This window comes from Ovis aries, chromosome 7 (genome assembly GCF_016772045.2).
Source record: "Ovis aries strain OAR_USU_Benz2616 breed Rambouillet chromosome 7, ARS-UI_Ramb_v3.0, whole genome shotgun sequence".
In the NCBI taxonomy this organism is placed as follows: Eukaryota; Metazoa; Chordata; class Mammalia; order Artiodactyla; family Bovidae; genus Ovis; species Ovis aries.
The window spans coordinates 32,309,776-32,327,101 of NC_056060.1; the positions used below are offsets into that span (position 1 = coordinate 32,309,776).

A 17,326-nucleotide genomic window follows, 5' to 3' on the forward strand; every position below is an offset into this window, starting at 1 on the left:
CCCTAATGTTGGTTTTGTGTTTGTACTGATAGGCCTCCAAAAACACATTGCTGACCTTGATGTTCTGGGCGTAAAAAGCAGACAGGCCTTCTCCCCTTTAGCTCCAACATTATCATTCACCTTATTAATGTGTCCTTGCAATCTCTAAAATGACTAAGTTACCTATCTTTGATAAGAAACTACCATCCCATTACAAGAGGTCTAACCAGCTCTCACTCTGAGCTTTGTATTCTACACAAAAAGAAGTACATTAGTGATGACCCTACAGAATTATTTGGACAATGACCTGCTGTCTCCAGTTGTCCTAGCTCCTACTTTCCTTTCCTTTCTCTTTTAACCTTACTGTGTCTTTTCTCATGCCTCTGTTACATACATTATAATTAGGACATTATGAGCCTAATAGGAAAAAGAAAACTCTTGGTACCACAGCTGTTACCAATTAATAGATTATATTGCTATATGTAATAATCAACTGTGCCTTTCCAGCTACTGTTGATTTAGCTATTCTAATGTATAAATATATAAATCAGTACATCTCCTTAAGTTTTAGAGGAAAGCTCCCTCATTTTACATTAAGGAGAAGGCTTTCTGTGCAGTGAGCTAAATAGTCTTTTGATAGCATGATGTTTACCTCCCTTGTTTTAAGAAGATGCCGAGGTAACCTTCATGAAGTACTCCCCTCCGCGAACATAACTCTAAATAATGTAACAAAGACTTCTAGAGAGGGAAGATTTAGGCGACTTGCTTTCAAGTCTGGAGAAAGGGTGTGGTGTTACCACAGTAAAGCTGATCGGTAGAAACTGGTTTTCCTCAAGGAGCCTGCTGTGAACAGAGCTTTGGACCTTGGTACCAGCACTTTGAGACTGTAACTTTATGGCAACAGGGAGCCCTGTCTATCCTGTCCTAGATATGTAATGCGAACCAGGGCCCTCATTGGTTTCTTTGAGACAAAGCAGAATCCTTTTCTTACCCCTTATCTTTCTAATAATCAACCTGGTCAGAATCTTCAGTTTACATGTTCTTCCCTTGTTAGCCCCACTTTCTCAGAGTCTGAAAAAAAGAAAAAGGTACCTGTTCCAGCTCTTGGTATGTTGGGAGCTTGAGGTGACGGAGCTCCTCCTTTGATTTTATGAAGGATTCTTTGTTCTCCCACTTGACGAAAGCCCGCTTCCTGACCAAGACTGGGCTGGGGCACGGAGACGTAGGGCTGGGCAGCACATACAGAGTATCCTGGGCTGTCCTCCTTGGGGACGACAGTACAAAGTGACTGGAAGGGCCCTCACTGCCAGGCCAAGACAGTGCTTCAGTCTGGGTGGCCTTATGGGTGACAGTCCTCTTCAGCCGAACAGAAATCTTCTGTGAGGATACCCCCATGAGCATGATGGTCCGATCCTTACTCTCCTCACTGTGTTCCACAGCCTCCCCGTTAGGGAATGTGAAAGGTCCTTCCTCAGGTGCTGTAGGAAGAAGACATGTTGGTACTTTAGCTTAGAAAAGCAGGCACTCGAAATTTACACATTAGTATCAATTGAGGCTTTTGCTACAGGAGTCCACGGGCCCAAAGTGGACTTACTTTCAGGCAGCCAGTTTAGGGAGTGAGGCAGCTGAAATCCAGAGGCCTTGCTGGCCAAGCTATGGCTGTTGGTGTCAAGCTTCATCCACCATGAGAAAAGGCCATCCTTAAAGGCTCCTTTCCTGTTGGTTGCTTTCTTTTGCTCCCCAAAAGGCAGAGTGCCTAAGATTCCATCCCAAGCTTTTTGTATGTCTAGGAATTTGATCTAAATCACAGAAGGGTTTACTGGGCATCACTGTTACCTACTAACTGGTGGTCAGTTTTTCCATTACAAGCAGACCTTGCCTTAGAGCACTTCTACATCAGTGTTCATTTGTTGCCCATAGTACACCCATGTTTAACTTACCCATTCTTCTTCCCGGAAGTTCTAGGAAAGTCTCAGAAGTCCTAGCATCACTACTGGACAAAGCTTTGGGGACAGGTGGCCTGCGGGTGCAGCCCCTTCCCAGGCTTCAGTCTGAGGCCTCAGACCTGCATGCTGTTCTCTGCCACCTTTCTCCTAACAACGTCTGCATTGTGTGTGACAGAACTGTTGCGCCCACAGGTGACAAGGAACACTTAATAACACAAGGTGCATAATATAGTTTCCATTACGAGTAGGAAGGATAGAGAGAATCTTTCCTTCCCCAAAACTATATTCTTCCGACTTCGTTTTCCAAGATGAATGTTCCCAGGGCCTGCTTACCATGGAGCAGATCTTTGGCTCCCAAGGAGCAAAGGTTGGACGTTGGCCCCACAGAGGTGCTGATCTCTGTGGGAGCTGTTGAGTTCTTGGCTCGCTTCTTGCACTCAAACACAACCAGGTCTTTGCACTGTTTGTGGCAGTTCATCCCACAGTCTGTGGACAAGACAGCTTGGTAAGGAAGTCCTTCACTTTCTCCTCCAGCATCTCAAAGCCACACCCAGGCACTGTTCCTGTCACATGTGCCTTTCCTAAGTTCTGGAGCTTGGGCACCTAACATTTCTAATGAACTTAGCATTCTCCTTACTGGGTCACCCCTTGATCTCAGTCTTATCACAGCCCTTATGAGTCTGAGAATCAGAAGTGGCACCCTGTTATCTCGGGCAGAAGAAGGGTGTCTTTTTTTGGTCATCCTGCACGTACTGCCCACTCTAAGGAGACCTCTAGAGACCTCTTTCTTCCTTTCAGTTAAATGTCTTAGCTCCTTTCCTCTTGAACTTTTCTAGTCACAAGGACAACTATGGTAAAAGGAAAGCTGACAAGGGCCTTTGGTAATCACTTATCTTCTGTTTCAAAAGTGATTCTGTGCCTGTCTTTGGAGACCCATGACCACATGAGAACATAATCTAGCAGTCACCCCAATTTCCAGGGCAAGGCAGGCAAAGAGAGGATCTTGTAACAGAGGCTGCATAACTAGTCACCTAGGGATTCCTCTCTCTATGGTGGTAGTCACTCTCAGGGGTGCTCTAGGGAAGCCAGTTAGGGGATGAGGCTGTGAGTCAAACATGCCTTACAGGAGAGCCCCTAGGACAGACAACATGCTGGACAAAGCTGAGCCTTACCTTTACACCGATACCCTTGTTTGATCACTCCCCAGAGCTGTGAGACAAAGAGGAGATGGTCAGAATGTGCTGCATGTCCATCATCTTACCTGGTATGAACCTAGACACTGAGATCCATTCTTTTATTTCTCTGCACTCTTCTCTGCCTCAAGTGGGAGGGAAACCTCCTTTATCTCTCATGTGTCTTTATCCCTCCTGGTCTTAACTCTGATTGGCACAAACTTTTCCTGTTTTCAGTTTAAGTGTTTAAGAAGCTTATTACTACAGTGGATGTATGACGCAGGTCTGATGTGGACAGATCACAGGACAAATAGGATTCTTGAGACTCCAAACTAAAGGGCAAAAATATAGAATCCTGGGGTCAGGGAATAAGTTTAGGAGGAAACTGTTGGTCAGGGATGGGGCAGCCACCCAGGTGACTTCTTTTGAAGGGGGAAGGATGTCTCATATTTCTATTTTCTAACATCTAAAACAGCATATGGATATAATACTTAAAAACTATAGCCTCAGTTCAGCATTTCCTTACCATTTTATTTGAGGCCCCACCTACCAGAGGGAAAAATAAGTCAGGAAGAAATGGGAAAAGATGAGTGAAAAGTAAAACCCACGCATTTAAGGACAAGGTTACCGTAGGTGTTTCCTTAGACTCTAGGCTGGGACAAGTTGATAAAATGTGTGTGAGGTCTGTGCCTGGTTAATCTCTTAAACTATCTCATACTCCTCCCCAAGTTCAACCCCGAAGCACTCTTAAGAACAACTCACAAATCCAGCACAGTTGTCACAGAAAGTGGGCTTCAGGTAGGTGGTCTCTTGGAAGCTGTGAGGAAAACCCAGGCCCAACTTGGAGTAGATGGAGCTGGCCCTCATGAAGTAGGCCGTGATCTCGTCTCTGCTGATGAGGCCTTCCCTGCCAGCAGGTGAGAGGCGAGGTGTGAGTGGGGGTGGGCCACAGGGCTCCTAGGCTTAGAAACGTACTTTCTCTGTGTCCTTGCGGGGCAGTACAGCATAGATGGCCTGATAGTTACTTCCAGCAGCCCTTCTCTTAAGAAGGATGCGTAGGTTGCATGTAATAATTAGGTAAGATGACACTGCTTATCTCCACAGTTACTCTTTGGCTAAACCAAAGAGCAGGTTTGGTTCTAACTAATTTAACCACGATCCATTAAGACTTTAAAAAGAAGTGATGGAAATGTGAGTAGAGGGAGACAAATACCTTATGCTGTAGTTTCTGGCTTTAGACAGTACATCTACATAATGAACCCACCAATCAAACATTTGGTTTCACACAGAGAACCACCAACATAGAACTTATGTAATCTTGAGACAAGTAAATATGCAAAATATTAATTTTTCATGATCTGTAAGGAAAGCAAGAAGGGATTTAAACTTTTTTTTTTTTTTTTGAGTTGACGGTTCCTAAACCGGCAGTTATGGAATCTTCAACTCAGCATTTTAAAAAAGCATGCATTTTCTCATGTTCCACTGTGGTCCAAACTGAAGCCAGACAGGCATTTGCTTAATGATGGCTCTCTTAGTTCCAAAATTCATTCAGTGACCACAGTAGCGTATGTAAACCTATCTGAGTTTATAGATTCTTCTGGCAGAACATTCATGAGGCATTCTCATCACCAGGCTCATAGCCACATATTCCCATGCACAAACTCACCTGTCTTTGTCCATCACACAGAAGGAAAATGGAAAACTTGCAGCAATCTTTTCAAATTCTTCCTGGGAAATGTATCCATCCTGGTCATGATCATAGTTCTTGAAGACAGACTGTGAAAAAAGGTGTTTCTTTGGTGATTACGAAGAGAGAAATCAATCATAGCCAAATGACGAAGGGGCTGGAACACCTGAAAAAGGCCTCTCCTCAGTCCTGAGTGACAGGAACAAGGAAACCTCCTCCTTAAGGTGCTGCAGAGACTTGGTGGGTCACATCCCAGGTCTTTGGCAGGCACCAGCATCTATAGGGTGGCTGGGTGCTTTCAATCCCATTAGCATGGCAATAGGCTGCTCCCCCAGGCCCCCCCACCCCCCGCCCCCCGCACTGTGCCCTTAGTGCACCACACGGAGGGACGGTCCCCCTCCACTCTGCCCTTCCTCCACTGCACAGCTCAGGCTGCAGTGTAGCTGCTACTAGCAGCCTAAAGTGCTCCCATTACTTGCTGGCTTGTACTTTTCTTGTTACACTGGAGTAGTCCACAGGATAAAGAGAGAAATATGAAGGCATGTAGCACAGTGAATTGAACCAAGCAGTGCCAAACTTGTTAGATTCTCCTTATCACCTTTAACTTAAAGCTTTTCTAACCCCTCTCTGCCTGCAAATCAACTGACAGCCTTTAAGTGTATGCTCTCTTGCTAGGCTTTTAAGAGGTACACTTCCCTCCATGAGGCCCAAGTGTGTTGGCAAAATGTAACTTCTGAACTGTTCTGCAGCCACTGTTCTGCTGCCACAATATGAGAAGTGGTTCCCTGTGCTCACATAGGAAAGTTCCAACTTTGTTACCCTTTTTGTTTCTACTGCTGTACTCCCCAACCCCCCCCCCCCCCCCGACTCCAACCCCCAGAATTAAACCAGGCAGTACCTTGCTTTTTGCCTGCATGGAAACATGGCTGTACTTACATCTACCATCCTTTGGACGTGTTTGCTTATGGTCTTTGGATCGGGTTTGGGAGATACTCCAGAGGCCCAGTCCACTACTACTGGTGGCTTTGAAGGTGTTAGTGGCTAAAATGAAAATATTTAGAGAAATCCCAGTAACTATAATGCAGTCTTATAACCTATAGCTCGCTCTTTTCCCATTACCTGGTAGTTGCATCTGTGGATACCCCTCAACTATGCAGTGGCAGGGAGCAGAGGGCCCACATATAATCGAAATCTAGAATAGTTCTTTCTCCATTAAACTTTTTGTTGAAGCTATTAACAGAGTAAAGTAGTAGTTAATTTAGATTTCCTCCCTGTAAAGCAACTAGAGAAAGAACGAAAAAATAAAATTGATAAACCTCTAACCTTTAGCCAGACTCATCAAGGAAAAAAGAGGAGAGGGCTCAAATCAATAAAGTTAGAAATGAAAAAGGAGAAGTTACAACTGACACCATAGAAATACAAAGGATCATAAGAGACTACTACTACAACAACTATATGTCAATAAAATGGACAGCCTAAAAGAAATGGACAAATTCTTTGATACAATCTTCCAAGACTGAACTAGGAAGAGACAGGAAATATGAGCAGACCAGTCACAAGTAGTGAAATGGTGATTTAAAAAACTTCCAACAGACAAAAGTACAGGACCAGATGTCTTCACAGGTGAATTCTATCAAACATTTAGAAAAGAGGTAACGCCTATCCTTTTGAGGCTCTTCCAAAAAACTGAAGAGGAAGGAAGACTCCCAGGCTCAATCTATGAGGCCACCATCACCCTGATACCAAAACCAAACAAAGATACCACACACACACACACACAAATATTACAGGTTCATATCAAATATAGATGCAAAAATCCTAGATGAAATACTGAGTTGGCCAAAAAGTTCATTTCCATAACATTTTATGGAAAAATATAAACTTTTTGGCCAATCCAAAACTAGCAAACCAAACCCAACAATATATTAAAAGGATCATACAGTAAGTAGGATTTACAGCAGCAATACAAGGATTCTTAAGTATCCACAAATCAATGTGATATATCACATTAACAAATTGAAGAATAAAAACCATATGGTCATCTCAGTAGATGGAGAAAAGGCTTTCAACAAAATTCAACAGCCATTTCTCATAAACTTTCCAGAAAGTGGGCATAGGAACTTACCTCAACATAGTAAAGGCCATATATGACAAATGCACAGCTAACATCACTTTCACTCACTGGTGAAAAGCTGAAAGCATTCCCTCTAAGATCAGGAACAAGACAAGGATGTTCACTGTTACCACATTTACTCAACATGGTTACGGAAGTCCTTGCCATGGCAATCAGAAGAAAAAGAGAAAAAATCCAAATTGGAAAATCAGTGAAACTATCACTGCAGAGGACGATACCATACATAGAACATCCTAAAGATTCTACCAGAAAGCTAGAGGTTGTCAATGAATTTGGTAAAGTTTCAGACTACAAAAATCTCTTGCATTCCTATACACTAATAATGAAAGATCAGAAAGAGAAATTAGGGAAACAATACCATTTACCATTGCATCAAAAAGAGGAAAATACCTAAGCATAGACCTACCTAAGGAGACAAAAGACCTGTATGCCAAAAAATGTAAGATGCTGATGAAAGAAACTGAAGATGAAACAGATGGGAAGATATGCCATATTCTTAGATTGGAAGAATCAGTATTCTTCAATGACTACCCAAGGCAACCTACAGATTCAACACAATCCCTACCAAGTTACCCATGGCATTTTTCACAGAACTAGAACAAACAGCTTTAAAATTTGTATGAAAATACAAAAGATCCCAAATAGCCAAAGCAATCCTGAGAAAGAAAGAATGAACTGCAGGAATTGGACTCCTTTAGGCTATACCACAAAGCAACAATAATCAAAACAGTATGGTACCGGTGCACAAACAGAACTATAGATCAATGAAACAGAGTAGAAAGCCCAGGAATAAACCCACACAATTATGGTCAATTAATCTATGACAAAGGAGGCAAGAATAAAGAATGGATAAAAGAGTCTTTTCAGTAGGTAGTGCTGGGCAAACTGGATAGCTACAGGTAAGAGAATGAAATTAAAACATTCTCTAACACCATACACAAAAATAAACTTAAAATGGATCAAAAACCTACATGTAAGTCCAGATTGTATAGAACTCCTAGAGGGAAGCACAGGCAGAATACTCAACATAAATCACAGCAATATCTTTTTTGATCCACCTCTAGCAGTAATGAAAATAAAAACAAATGAGACCTAATTAAACTTAAAAACTTCTTCACAGCAAGAAAACCACAAACCCACCAAAGACAACTGAGAAAATGGAGAAAATATTTGCAAACAAAGTGACAAGGGATTAACCTCCAAATATACAAACAACTCATGCAGCTCTCCTTAAAAACAAACCCTATATATATATATTATATAAAAGGCAGAAGATCTAAATAGATCTCCAAAGAAGACACAGAGATAGCCAAAAAGCACATGAAAAGATATTCAACATCACTTATCAGAGAAGTTTGAATCAAAAGTACTTTGAGGTATCACCTCACACTGGTCAGAATGGCCATCATCAAAAAGTCTACCAACGATAAATGCTGAAGAAGGTGGGGGGAAAAGGGCGCCCTCCTACTCTGCTGGTGGGAATGTAAATTGGTACAGCCATTATAGACAATAGTATAGACACTCCTTAAAAACTATAAAGAGAAGCACTGTATGATCCAGCAATCCCACTAGGCATATATCTGGAGAAAACCATACTTTGAAATGATGTATGCACCCCAGTGTTGACTGCAGCATTATTGACAAGACATGGAGGCAACCTAAATATCCACGAACAGATGAATGGATACAGAGAAACAACTGATGTGAGGATGCTTTATAATCAAGAGGGCAAGGTCACTCCAGCCCACCATGCTATATCCCTTCTCTAACTAGTAAACTACTGTCAGATTCTCCCACTTCTGACACTCATGGCATGTTGTTATTTACTGTTCACGTATGAGTCTTAACCCCTTGAGTACTGTGCAGGCTCTTTATGGTCAGGAAATATTCCTCATATGTACTCAAGTTTTCCTTATTCCTAGCACAATGTTAGGCACATAATAGAAACAATATGCTTCTTAAACTGAACTAAAGTCTGTTCCAAGATTAATGACCTTGATGAGCAACTTGTGAAGCACCTGTTACATATGGGAGGCTTAATATGAAAAACTCACTGGGGCTTTGTGATTCCTGGGTTCCCGGGCATAGGAAAGTTCGTAGATTTCATCTTCAGTGTAGTAGAGATCTAGGGATAACTGCCAAGCAAAGCAGAACAGAGTTAATTTCTAGGATGCTGTTCGCTAGTGCTTCTTTTCTGGTGTTCCCTCTTCCAGGCTGTAAATTACTTGTTAAAAATTCACAAAGTTTTGGGGATATAACATCTACTGGAGTAGGGCAAGCATTAGTTCTTCAAAATGTTTTTAAATTTGGAGAAGTTTCTTTTAAACTATAGTTAAATAGCTAAGCTTCTATGTAGAGCTTAGACCAAAGGCCCTATCTGGTCAGATGGTCCACACCTCAGGTGTTCTCTCCCAAAGCAGACTGAAAGGACAGTTTTCATGGCCAGATACTATTAAAATTTGATTCCAGCAACAGAATTCCATCTAGGAGACATTATCAAATGATATTAAGAGTTTTATATATCTTAGAACTTTAAAATTTTAGAGGACAGCAGTCTTAGAAATAATCTTGTTCTTAACCTAATTCTATGGATGGACTTAAGGGGGTTAAGAACTCAAAAACATGCACATTTTTTTGAGTGCGGTTTATGTATGTTTGGGGTAGAAGAATGTTCACTGCTTTCCTCATGAAATTTGTGATCCAAGAAAATTAAGATTGTGCCTGTTTTCTCAGATGTTACTGTCTTAAGGATGAGACCAGCCACAGTCACCTGGCCAATTAGTAAAAAGGCTGGGATTAGATACTAGCTGAATGCAACGCCTGAGGAACTATCAGAATAGTCCCCTGAGGTAGGAAGAGGCTACAGTGACTATTCCATGCTACAAAGAAAAAGGAAAAAGAAAAAGCACAGATTAAAAATTTTACAATTTTAGTACTGAAAGAGAAATGAGAAGTCATCACAGAGATGAACCCCTCTGATTTCACAGAGAAGGAAACAGAGTTCTGTGCCCACAGTCACACAGCTGGTGAACTACAAAACCAGTCTGGAAGGGAGTTCATCTGCTCGCACGCCGCACCCACAGGGCACATCCTGGCCTCCTGCACCACGACAGGCGCTCACCTGCCCTGGGCTTGAATGTCTCTGGAATCTAAGCCAGTGATGGCAGGACCCAAACAATGAACCTGTTTTTTTTTTTTTTTAACTCACTGACATGTACCTCCCCACGCCCACCATTTTTTTTTTTTTTAATGAAAACCCACTGTCTCCATCTCTTACCAAGTCTTGTATCCTGATTTGCTATTAGCTCCTCCCAGACTGCTTAGGACTGGCTTTTCTATGAGGAAGGGAATTCTCCTAGAAGTTAAAGGAGCACAGCCCTGGAGCCCCACCACCTGGGTCTAAGACCAGGCTCTGCTGCTTAATAATGTGCAGCCTCTGCCAAGTTATGTATTTTTGCCTCAGAATCCCCATCCGTAAAATGGACGTAACGATAGTATCCACTTCACAGTTTTGTGAAGCTTCCCTGAGCTGATATCTGATAAGGAAGTGCTAGTGATCTGTCTCCCACGGAGCCTCACCGTCAGCAGGTGCACCAGGTCCTTGTTGGCCTCCAGGGGCGGGGCCACCTCCTGTAGCTGGACTAACTCATTGATGTGGTTGTACAGGGCCAGCAGCTTATGGACGTTCACCTTCCCCTCCTCCAGGTAGTCAGGCATGGCTTCGTACAGGGAGATGAGGTCCTTGAGGTGCACCCCCAGGATGGGGATCTTGAAGTGGGTGCACTCCCCATAAGCACGCCGGTAGTTGTCATAGTTTCTGCAGGAGGACAGCAGCTCAGTCATCTCACCTAGAACCTACAAAACAGAAAAGGAGAGCTGGTTACAGGTACCCCCAGGCGGGCTCTGCTGTCTGCAGCAGCCGCCTGTTTCCTCTCAGCCCCTACCACGATCACACCTGGTCCCTGCTGAGTCAGGCATGGGGCGATCCATCCCAAGGAGCAGGTTCTGACTCTCCAGTGACAACGCCAACTTAACGTTACATGTCACGGAGCAGACTTACCAAGCGCAAGGTGTACTTTACTTCGTAGCTGGAAAATTCTAAGTAAGGTTTTAATATTTTTATGTTAAAGTTGTTCTTTTAAAAAAATAAGTGATACAAGCACGATACATTTTTTTTAAGGTACAAGATTATACAGTGCATGGCAAGTGTCCCTCTGAACTCTGTCCGCAGTCCCCTTCCCTTGTGTCTTCCAGAGACAAGTGAAGTGTGCTGCCCTCACCTGGCGTACATTAGTGTCTGTGATTCTCTCCCTGTGTCACCTCTGTGATTTGGAACAATATGTGCCTCTTCCGTTGTTCTGCCTGGTCTCAGCCAGCACGATCAAAAAGCTATAAGGTGATCAGACCACTGGAAGGTGTGGGTGGAGCGGCATCCTCCAACCCGAGTGTTGTGAGAGCAGGGATGGTTAATAAGAGACTTCCTGAAAGAAGGGTGAACACCTGGGAAAAACAGATGGGGCAATGAGGCTAAGATATCTCTTCCCTAAGAAGAGAGTCTCCTTCTGTATCAGCTCGGAGGTGGGGGCTGGGGTTTGAGTTTAGTAAGAAAGGCCAGATGAGATGAAATACTCAGAGCAGTCATCATCAAACCTATATGATATATAGCTGCATTTATATCTGCACTGTATCATAATGGTTTATATGTATAATAATAGTCCTGTATCATAAAGGATTAAAGTCTCTATAAAATCTAATGTAGGAAAGTACATAGGACACTTACTAAATACCAATAAAATACCACCTATCACAAAACTGTACCTGAAAAGCTTATTTCCAACTATCTGGGAAAGTTCAACGTTCCAGAATGTCACTCTCCAAGGTTTCTGGCTAGTTAGATTTCTAATGTGTCGCTATATAACCTCACTTGACATGCAAACTGAACTATGGTCACTGAACCACCACTGTTCCTTGCTCAAGCAAGGGAGTCAGTACTAAAAATGGTGGCTCTGGACACTCAGTGGCCAATAAGCATGGAGAAGAGGCACATGTTCCAAATCGCCAGCGGGAAGGGGGCGGTAACACTGGCCAGACTGACTCAGTCACCCGCAAATCTGTGACGTCCCCACCCTGTGGGTTTTCTTAAGGGCTTCTCTTCCTGGGTATTCTGCCTGGTTAAAAAAGGGACGGTGTGGCTTGGAAATGGTCTCTGGGTTGCCCCTCGAGGAGGAAACGCTGACACTGGTCCTAGGAATGCTGCTGAAGGGCCCTAGAGGAGACAGGAGCACTGACCTTATTGATTTCATGCGGGACATGTGAACTTGTCTCCTTGAGCCTGGAAATAGAGCTGTGACATAACCCTCCGATCACGGCCATCAACGTATTGAAGTTCTGCAGCTGATGGAGCTTCTGTGACACAGAAAACATGCTAGCAGAGTCACTGTACAGGTCAGTTACGTGGGAGCTTGAGGGTGTCTCTTGTCTCTATGCTATGAGTATTCCTAATTCTGGCCAAAGGCTAGGGATCAGGTATTTCAGTTTTCCAGACATTTCTTTTCTCAGGCTTAGTTCCAGACCAGCAGATCCCAAGTCTAGCAAAGCATCCCATCTTCTTCCTTTCATTTCAGCTGGTCTGCAGACCACTCTCTACATCAGTGGTTTCTAAGAAACACAGATTCTGGACCCAAGTCCTGATGTTTAGATTCCCTGGATTTGGGGCTGAGCTTTAGGGATCTATGATTTTAACATACCTTCAGTTAATATCAGAGCAAGTGGTCCATGTACCACACTTTAAGAAACACTGGTTTAAGAACATCTAAAGCTAGAAAAATATATCATTCAGTGTAATCTTTTATATCCTTTACCCCAAGGTAACCAGACTGCTTTATTTTTGAGGGCAACACCATGGCTTAAAAAGGACTGTAACTAACTGGGATAGAGTGCTAGAATCTATGTGAAATTTCAGATATGTATTCACAGTCTCTGCTTTTCTCTCATCAAATGCTTAAAACCTACTCCTTAAACACTAAACCCAGCCATTCAACATAACTTGGGCTCACAGACCTAAATCAAGCTGGCCCAGCTATACTGAAATCTGAATTACCCTTTCCTTTGCTAAGTGGACCACATTAGGTAAAACAAAGTTGGCTGGTAATCATCTTCTGAAACGTGTTAAAGATTTAAACAGAACTAAAGCTGTACCCTGACTCTGAAGATGGCCTACATGGCCCTCTCCATACTGATCTCATATGGGATGTAGAAAAGTCATCACATCGAGATCTGAGGACAGGTGAAGGTGCACAAACCCCACCAGGAGATTCATGAGGGGAAAGCAGCTCTCAGGGACAGGCTAGGCTGAGGGGGAAGGGAGTAATTTACCCGGTAGCCCAGGCCTCAGGTCTTCATCCAGTCACTCACCTGAGCTACCTGGATGAACTTGATGAAGACTTCAGCTCGGAGCTGGGGGGTGGGGCGGCTGAGAACCATCAGCTGCACCCACTGGGAGATGCCGTTGCACAGAGCAATGGACCGCTCCATGGTGGGGTTCTCCTTCACGCAGCTATTCACGAGGTAATTCTGATAATCAGAGAACTGGGGAAAAAGAAACTCATCAGCACTGTGCTCCAGCATTCCTGGAGACCCGAGGGGCGTGCTACCTCTGCTGAGCTGATGACCAGAATCTACTAAGGGACAGAGGAGCTCTTGGGCCTCCTCTCCTTTCCTGCTGACAAGGATGGCAGGAAGGACACCTTTCTTATTCCACCCACAGCATGCCCCTCTACGTCAGAAGTCATTAGGCATACATGGATGTGTACACATACTGAAAGTGAAAGTGAAGTCGCTCAGTCGTGTCCGACTCTTTGCGACCCGTGGACTCTAGCCCACCAAGCTCCACTGTCCATGGGATTCTCCAGGCAAGAATACTGGAGTGGGACATACTAGTTAACCCAAATATTATGCTGAGCAGATATGGATAGGATCTTGTTTAAAGAGTACACTATAAAAGAAAAATCTCAGAACTAGTTCCAGCTCTGCTGCTGAAGGGGAAGAACAAAGACAATCTCACAAAATCTATTATGTCACTCTCTGTCTCTCCAGCGAAGCTCTGTTGGCTTCAGCGGAAGCGAGTTCTCTTGCAGGGAGCTAGTGTTCTTTGGTATCACATATAGCGTTTCAAGGAGCAAGGCCTCGATCAGCAGAATTTATCTCTAGGATCAGGGGTGACTGTGGGGCCGTGTCAGCAGCCCTTCAAGAGTTTAGGTAAATTCTGAACTAGACCAGTAGCGTCTGATTTATTTTGAAATTTCCCCCAGCCATCCAAAGCCTATTCTAGAATGAATTCAAACTCTTACAGGACTTATCCTCATTTTGGGGGAGGAAAATTTTAAAGAAAATTTCAGAAAGACTAGTGATTATCAGGGGAAAAGTGTGTGTGTGTGTGTGTGCATACACATATGTCTTGTGTGTACACTCATGTGCACAAGGTATTGTGTGTGCATAGTACTACCACCTGAACAAGGCGTGGGGAGGAGGAGGTGGACTTGGAGGGTGGAGCGGGGAGCAGAGCAGGAGGAACACAGCCCAGCAGCGTGCCCTGACTTGCCCAACTACACACAGCCTGACGGGAAAGCCCACCAGCCCAGACAGGACTTCAGGGGGAGGAGGTGGGCGGCCTGTTGAATTCCTCTGCTTACTCTCAGAGCTGTCGCAGGGCAGCTTTTCTCCAGCCCTGTGGGTACATACCGATATCCTCCGGAAAGACTTGAACTCCAGGTAAGTGAGGTGCTCAGACAGTTCTTCTGGCTCCAGATGGTCAAAGAGCAGGGAGACTTTCCGCTTCTTGCTAGTATTCGATTTTATCCTTTGGGTCAGTTTTCTGGACCAGTCACGGGCATTGCTTTTGTGAGTAAAAGTGAAAAGGGAGAAGACGGGGGAAAAGAATAAATCAAATTGCTTTTCTAATGCAAGTAAATCCATGAACGTTTCTCACAAGAATATGCAAAGCACCGTTAGCTAACTTTCCGGGGCCAAAACAATGCATTAACAGTGTCCTTTAATCAGCTTTTCCTGTGGTGACAGCTAGGGAGCCTTGATGGTTCCCATGAGCCTCCTGAATGTGCTGTGGGAACTGGGTAAAATGTGCTGATCTTAAGGAAGTGGGAACGACGCAGCCCTGGTCACGGTGCCCTGGCCTGCAAGTCCTGGCCCTGTCACATATGTTCTCTCCATGTCCACTGGGTGTTCCTTCATCTCATGAGGGTGATGGGGATTCTTATCTGGTTGGAAATCCCACAGTTTGGGGGCAGTTTCCATGCCAGAAGAGCACAGAGAGAAGATGTCATGCTGGGGAATCATGTGTAGGAACACACGGTCCCTCTGGGCAGACTTGTGACATTTTCCTCAAATGTCCCCAGGAACTGAAATGACCAAGGAAGCCTCGCTAACTCTAGAGTTGGCCCCACACACATTTTCTTGTAATCGATTCACATATTTCTTATTCAGTTTCCTTCACGAAGGAAGCAAAGAGAAAGGTTGCAGACTGTGTTTCCCAAACGGGGATTGCTGAGTACCTTGTCTCCTGACAAAAGGGTTCTATGGTCAGACAAGTTTGGGAAATGCTACAAATTCTGCAGCCCTTTTAGCCAAAGAGCATGTTACAGACTCTTGACATGCAGTGCAAAAGGGAAGTTCAGTTCACTATTTCTCAAGTATATCTGGTCAGGCAACATCCCACTGACTAATTCTAATTCCTAAAGAACATACTGTGGAAAATATTGGTAGAGGAGAGTCAGGTAGGGGTGTATTGGGACAAGGAAGTCAGGGTTTCAAAACTGTCCCAGGCCCTGTGTGCTGCATTTTAAAAATGAAGATGTTGCTATTGCAAAACCTTTTATCTTTCATGTTGTTATAGTTCTAAGGAAAGAAGTTCAGAGAGTCCAACCTGCGAGGGAGATTTAAGTGGGACTCTGGTACGTGATTTGGAAATCATTTCTCTGTGGCTGTGGCACAAGGCATCAGGGGCTCTCATAGTCCAGCTTCTGCTGTCATTAACGCAACTAGCTCTGTATCCCCAGATGAGCCAGTCTTGCTGAGCCTCACTTTCCCAAGATAAAAGCATCTTTAAAATATATTTCAGCACTAGAATTCTATATTCTAGGGATCTGTATTATTCTAACATAAAGCAACCACATTATGAAAACCTTAGCAGAAAATGAGTGTACTCTCCTCCCCCCAAATTAGGACAGGCATTCATTTTTTTCAGTCTGGGACATCTCATAAATAAGAAATCCCTGGGAACAATATGATATATTCCTGAGTACTTTTCCACCTCTACACAGATTGGCGTGTCTCTTGCAGATGTACCATGTATGTTATAAACCCTCTGCAGGATCCATTTTCTAGCAGTATCTTATGTATTTGTAAGTTCAGGGTGCCTCCAGGCATTGGCTGCTGAAGAAGCACCAATTTAGTCACTGCACTTTCAGTTTCTTTGGATTTGTATAAATTTTAATCAGCGTCTTGCTACCTGATTTCTTTTTCACTGAGACTTTTTTTTTTTTCCTGCTCTCAAGATATAAGCCACATACAGCATTATCACCAAGGACTTCTCTGCTCTCCTGGTACATGGCAAGCTTTTTTCTTTGGTAAAGCCACTGAACCTGCCTGAAGGCTTCTTGGGTCACAGCAGGACACAGAGCCTTGCTGAGCAGCCTGGGTTATATTACAGGAGGGCGGTGGTTTTGAAAAGTAGGATACTCACATTTGTGTTGTGTCAATCAGGCGGCAGTGGAGCTCCTCGCCATTTGCTTTCACCAGTTCCTGAAACTCCTCCATGGTGCTTGCCAAGCTGGTATCCATCTTAAACATGATCCAGAATTCTGTTATCCAGTACCTACATGGTGGGAGTCACAAAAAAGCCAAAACTGAAGCCAAGGACTCACATTTTGGTAGGTTCTTCCCACAAGAAGCACTCAGAAAAAGACAGGGGCTGATTTGTCCTGTATTCCTGGAAATAAAGACTATATATTTCTCTCTACAGAATATAAGGAGCTGGAGCAGGGGTAGGGGGAAGAGAAGAAAACCACCCACTGACAATCAGCTGTGGATCCCCACACGTGCCCATATCAAATGCTATGCTATGCTAAAGTGAATCGTAACCTGGGAAGCCATGACAAAAGGTTTAGGCCCAACAGCATGTGGTTCTTTTGTTTCACCCCACCCCACAAAGTCCCAAATGTATGCAGAAATGTTACCTTACAAAATAGCAGATCTTCAGGCAAAGCCCTGGTGAATTCTTTGCCAAGGCATCCTTATAGGTAGGGCTGTGGTTAAGGGAAATGGAAGCCTCTGTTACAGAAACCAAGCAACTTCTTATCTTTGGAAGATTTGCTAAAACTGCCCTCCCCCAGCC

The 17,326-nt window shown here is 43.8% G+C and overlaps 1 protein-coding gene across 5 annotated transcripts in view; it reads right to left on the minus strand.

Annotated features, from left to right (window-relative positions):
* RASGRP1 (RAS guanyl releasing protein 1) overlaps positions 1 to 17,326 on the minus strand; it is a 179,346-nt gene that overhangs the window by 8,761 nt on the left and 153,259 nt on the right. For 3 of the 5 annotated variants that reach the window (XM_042252251.2, XM_004010432.6, XM_042252252.2), the window contains 13 exons: positions 17,169 to 17,231; positions 16,676 to 16,807; positions 14,659 to 14,812; positions 13,333 to 13,506; positions 12,208 to 12,324; positions 10,498 to 10,773; positions 8,973 to 9,053; positions 5,721 to 5,825; positions 4,764 to 4,873; positions 3,860 to 4,004; positions 3,098 to 3,134; positions 2,259 to 2,411; positions 1,072 to 1,457 (listed from right to left, as the gene is read on the minus strand). In XM_042252251.2, coding sequence (XP_042108185.1) covers positions 1,072 to 1,457; positions 2,259 to 2,411; positions 3,098 to 3,134; positions 3,860 to 4,004; positions 4,764 to 4,873; positions 5,721 to 5,825; positions 8,973 to 9,053; positions 10,498 to 10,773; positions 12,208 to 12,324; positions 13,333 to 13,506; positions 14,659 to 14,812; positions 16,676 to 16,807; positions 17,169 to 17,231 — 1,933 coding nt within the window. The remainder of the gene's footprint in view (positions 1 to 1,071; positions 1,458 to 2,258; positions 2,412 to 3,097; positions 3,135 to 3,859; positions 4,005 to 4,763; positions 4,874 to 5,720; positions 5,826 to 8,972; positions 9,054 to 10,497; positions 10,774 to 12,207; positions 12,325 to 13,332; positions 13,507 to 14,658; positions 14,813 to 16,675; positions 16,808 to 17,168; positions 17,232 to 17,326) is intronic. The other 2 variants (XM_060418579.1, XM_042252250.2) reach the window with 2 other exon arrangements.